The sequence below is a fragment of the Apaloderma vittatum genome, unplaced genomic scaffold (genome assembly GCF_000703405.1).
Source record: "Apaloderma vittatum isolate BGI_N311 unplaced genomic scaffold, ASM70340v1 scaffold26506, whole genome shotgun sequence".
NCBI classification, from domain to species: Eukaryota; Metazoa; Chordata; class Aves; order Trogoniformes; family Trogonidae; genus Apaloderma; species Apaloderma vittatum.
The window spans coordinates 4191-9388 of NW_009720442.1; the positions used below are offsets into that span (position 1 = coordinate 4191).

General features: G+C 54.0%; 1 protein-coding gene across 1 annotated transcript in view; it reads right to left on the reverse strand.

Moving 5' to 3' along the window:
* LOC104275151 (delphilin-like) overlaps window positions 1–5198 on the reverse strand; it is a gene marked incomplete at both ends in the record, with an annotated part of 8488 nt that overhangs the window by 1991 nt on the left and 1299 nt on the right. The window contains 5 exons of the mRNA XM_009871022.1: window positions 840–1023; window positions 2403–2497; window positions 3382–3451; window positions 3647–3732; window positions 5117–5194. Coding sequence (XP_009869324.1) covers window positions 840–1023; window positions 2403–2497; window positions 3382–3451; window positions 3647–3732; window positions 5117–5194 — 513 coding nt within the window. The remainder of the gene's footprint in view (window positions 1–839; window positions 1024–2402; window positions 2498–3381; window positions 3452–3646; window positions 3733–5116; window positions 5195–5198) is intronic.

Here is a 5198-nt window from a genome sequence, read left to right on the forward strand (position 1 = left end):
GGGCAGGGCGATGCTGCAGAGGGGTGCAGTGCCATGGCTTCATACTCGGTAGTTTCTATTCTCTTTTATCATCAGTAACCTAAATACTGAGGGCTTTACTGCTTTTCCTTGGCAAACTGAGGATTTGGTCTTCACACCAGCAGCAGGAGCCTGCCTGGCCCTGGCTGGTGCATCCACAGCCCTGGGATCCCGAGGAGGAGCCGGACAGCCTGGCTCAGTCAGCTCGGTAGCTGCAGGAAGAGACAGCAAGGATCACCCAGCACCTGCAGGGACGGGTTTTTTCACCACGGTGCAGAAAGGTTAAAGATCAAGGGCAGAAAACAAGGTGACTATCGACAGCCTCAAATCTGCCAGGGGATCAGTTCTGGCTGATGGGCTCCACTGCAGGACGAGGGGTTTGCCAGCCACAGCCATCCCAGCACTGCTGCCAACAGAGTGCTTCAGCCAAGATGCTGGGAAGAGTGAGAAGACAAAGATGAAACTTGGTGAGATTTACTGAAAGAGGTGAAACAGGATCTGCGGCTGTGGGAGACAGCCAGACAGCAAGAGAGCCAGTGCCATGGGGGAGCAAGGTTGCTTTATGGGGAGTTAAGAGTGACTGCATTAACTTCAAAAGCTAAAGGGTCTGCCCTGTCCTCAGGCAGGACAGCTGGTGAGAAATGGGCTTGTGCCACGGGGAAATACATGGCTGGGGAAACCAGAGAACGTGGTCAACCAAGAGCTCAGCGTCGACAGCCTGGCAGCCGAGCTCTGCCTTCTGCCCGGAGATCGACTCTGACGTGGGCGTTGCTACCAGGCCGGGTACCAGTGTTAGAGGAACAGAGCTGCTAACGAGTTACCGATGTTGGAAGAAGCCTTCCAGTGCTTTGCAGATGGTGTAACGCTCAGGTGGGGTCAGCAGATGCTCCAGCTGCTGGGTGAAGGTTCTTCCTTGAATCTTGATGCTAGAGGGGAGTATCTCTGCAACCCACTGCAGGGAGGTGAGGGCGGAGGAGGTGCTCGGGGAGTCGGCAGAGTCAGAGTCTGCAAGGTGCAGGTAGAACGGAAAAAAGAAGATTCAACAGACAAATGGTCTTAACCACAGGTTTAAAGTCTTGTCCCAAAAGTGGGAGTCAGTCCTGAGGACAGCTGGGGAGCTGCACCTGTGCACAAAGGGAGCTCCACGGAAGTACAAATCCTCATGTGCTGATACAGACACTGCAACCCCAGCAAAAATGGATTTCGGTCACCGGATTGCAGCACGGTGGCTCATCTGGAGCTGTGACAGCCCCTGCCTCCTCCTGTGCTCTGGACCAGCTGCTCTGCAGCTCGTGGCTGTTGCAGTAGGTCCACGGACCTGCTGGAGAGGAGCAGGGATGTTTTGACTGGGATGCTTGTTGGGACCTATCTTTTTCAACCATGCTGCTTCCATGCTTTCCATGAGCACAGACAGATGGTATTCCTTCTCCGGCTCTCTAAAGCTCCTGCCAAGGTCTCAAAGCACTTTATGATAATCATTGACTTTGAAAGCAGCATCACCCAGGGGTTACCTGAGGCATGGAAGGTCATTTGCCAAGCTCATCTGCACTGGTCCCTGTGCCACCCCTGCCGTGAGCACAGGGCAATACACCCAGATGGAAGAAGGGACCCAACCAAGGCCGTGGGACACACCTCTCCACACAGGAATATGGCCAAGGTAGTGGGAGGAAAAAAAAAAAATCTACCACTTCTTGGTTTCTTTGGAGGGGGCAGTGAAGAAGTTTGAGCACCACTGTCTCCATACTGTGAAGCAACAGGGTGCTCAGTTTCATTTCTTAGCACGGTATTGGAGGGCTCTTAATGTGAAGCTTGGGAGAATCCATTGCTGCTCCAGAGGGAAGAGCCAGCCCCTAATTCCTGGGTCTACAAGTTGCAGGGCAGCACCCCAATAACGCACAGACCCTCCTGCCCTCCCACAGCCTCAGAAATGCAACCGCGCTTTGCCCGGGGCTGCGGTGCTGCCCCTCCACCGAAACGGCTCCAACAACTGCCCTCATCTCCCCGGATACCCTTGCCTCCCGCTGCAGCGAGCTAAATTATTCATAACCACAGCACAGCCCGTACACAACGGCGGGGTTTGCACAGCGACCGTGGGTGCACAGGGTTGGATTACTTCGGTCAAGTACATCGCACAGACCGCACGTGAAGGACGTTGGCAAAGGCTGCCAAGGACGATCATATGGCAGGATGAACCCTCCTGGGGAGCAGCCAAGCCTGCGATGAAGCCTGACCCCAGGAAGCGGGCAGGAGGAGCATCCCTCTGGGCAGCACTTTCAACCTGCGGAGCCCATGGAAGGCGTTTGGCAATTCTCTCCTGCGGGGTGAACTGGGGAGCTGCCGTGGGGTTTCTGCCACCCTGGGTCCTCTCCTCCCTGTTCTCTTACCGTTTGAGAAGTTGACGATCCCCTCCTCCACCACCAAGGTGGGCATTGCCCCGCTGCCCTGCAGCATCGACACCACCTTGTCGTGGGAGCAGCTCCTGCAGGGCACAGGGGAGCTGGGTCAGAGCTGCCTTTGCTTTATTTTGCAAAAAAAAAAAACCCAACAACTCCTCTTTCTGCCAGGAGCCAGGCTGCATGGAGCTGCCAGAGTTCCCTGCATCTCTGTATTTTCTTGGTTATATCTGTGCTGCACAGGAAAAAAACCCTTCTCGAGGGAAAGCCCGGGTCACCCTGTGGCTGGGCTCTCTCTGCTGTGCCTGAGGTGGGGAAATAAGCACAGGACAGGTCTGTGAGCGCCCCGCGGATCTCAAGGCAAATGAAGGCAGCGTCGCTTTAAGCTACGCTCAGACCCAGAAGATGAACTTCTCATTGAAATGATACCGCGCTGCAGGTCTCTCCTTGCCTGTCCTAATTCTGCATGAAAGAAAAATGTGAGGTGGATGTAAAAATGCATTTTTAGAGAAAATAAAAAACCCTTCTTCAAGGACACTCCAAGTTATGGGCTGGCCTGGGACAACATCTGCCAAAACGCAGGCTCGGAGAATGATCTTCAACTGTCTCCTCTGTCTTCTGGCAGTGCTGCATCAGCCAGCAGTTTGCTGGATCAGCTGAAATGTAAGAACCTGAGCACTGATAGCAGCAGCATCAGATATTTAACCTTTAAATATTCATCACTCTCTCTCATCGTGCAGCCTCTCCCAACCCTTCGCTCTTGCTTTTTGTGCAGAAAGACCGACCCAAGGAAACACGGGCTGCTGCCGCTGCCCGGCAAGGTGCACGCTCAGCTCTGGCTTGATCCCCTCAGCACACAGCTCTCAAGGACAACCAGCTCTCATTTCTCTTGCACAAGAATGAACGAGTGAGCACGTGTTTCCGTAGCTACCACCTCCCACCCCAGGACCTCTTTAAAAGAGCCTCTTACCTCATGTCCAGACCGTTGAGGAACAGGATGCGGTCTCCAGGTTTGAGAGCAGCCTTCTCAGCCGGGCTCCCTAAAAATGCCCAAGAGGGGCCTTAGCTGGCAGACCCCTGCTCCCCGGGATGAGTCCCAGCTCTCTGGCTGCTCTGAGCCCAGGGACCGCCCCAGGACAGGGTGTCTGCTGCAGCTGGATTATCTGGGCATTTAAAATTTGAATTCGGATCAGTGATAAATGTCTTTGAATCTTGTGGCCGGGAGGTTTTCTTACCTGGCAGAACAGACTCGATCCACACCGGAGCATGGCCGCGTAGCGTGAAGCCAAAGCTTCTGTTGCCTTTATAAACTCGCACAGTTCTGCAGGTGGGAAAAACAAATGTGAAATCGGAGCCTAATATTTGGTTCTTGTTTCCCTTCCCATCCCCCCCAAAGCCCTGTTAGCCTGGGTGTCTCCTGAGTGCCTCAACCCTCATGTCCCCTTTGATACCAAAATGTCTTTCAAACCGGAACCTCCCAAAATGTGCCCCCCTGTCCTGCGGGGAGAGAGGACAGAGGGAAGGTATGTGCCCACGAGCACGGCCTCTTGCTTTGCATCAATTACTGAACTCATAAAACTGCCATCTAGTGCTTCAAATCCAAGGTGTTTTTAAAGTGGAATATGGGGCATAGCTTATATATTACATAGAATAAAAGAGAAAACACGTTTTAGGGGGCAAAGATCTTGTAGGCTGATGAGAGGATAATTAAATTCAGCAAGGAGAATTTGGAAGGAGCCTTAGGAAATCTCCCTGCTGGGAGGCTGATTGGAGTTGGGAATTGTTCCCCGCAGGGAGCTGGGGGAAGGCAGCGCCACCGAGATCATTTACAACCAGAAAGCCTGTTGCAGGGACGGATCCTACACTAGCAGCAAGGGAGCATGTGCTGGGATGGGATTTTGGATAAGTGACACCAAAATTTATCCTGGCAGGAAGGTGGACTGGAGCCGAACACTCTGGAGATACCAGCTGGAGGCAGGGGAGCAGCTTGGGCCCCCGGGGTGGATTCTCTGGCTGTGCTGCCAGACCGAACCCTGCTCTCGTGTTCGTGGGATGGGGCTGGGGATGGAGCAGAAAGGGTTGCCCAGAGCTGGGACGAGGCGTGTAGAGCTGGTGAAGGGTCTAGAGTGCATTTCTTCTGAGAACTGGGCTTGTTTAGCCTGGAGAAAAAGAGGCTGAGGGGAGACCCCATTGCTCTCTACAACTACCTTAAAGGAGGCTGTAGAGGGCTGGGGGTTGGTCTGTTGAACCAAGTAAGAAGGGATTAGAGAAGAGGAACTGACCTCAAAGTGTGCCAAAGGGAAGTTTAGATTGGATATTAGGAAGAATTTCTTCACTGGAAGGGTTTCCAGGCGTTGGAATGGGTTGGTGATGAATGCGAAAATCCCTGCCCGGGGCAGGCGTGGAGTCCCCATCCCTGGAGGGCTTTAAGGGTCGGGCAGACACAGCGCTCCGGGATGTGGTTCAGTGGAGGAGTTGTCAGTGTTAGGCTAATAGCCCGACCTGGATTTTAAAGGTTTTTTCCAACCTGGGCAATTCTGTGAAAAGTGCCCAGCCAGGTCTTTGTGCCTCCTCAGCCCAGGAGGAATTCTCTCCATCTGCAGCCAACGACACCTCCTTTCCTAGTGCCTCTCCCCTTTCCCTGGCATCCCTCACCCACCCCACCGCCACGCTGGGAACCCAAGGGCATCCCTGAGAGGCGTTACCTGCGGGCAGCCCCCGAGGCCACATTGCTGGTGATGAGCGAGGTGGTTTTCCGCAGGCTCTTGCTGGCTTCCTCGTGGCTGG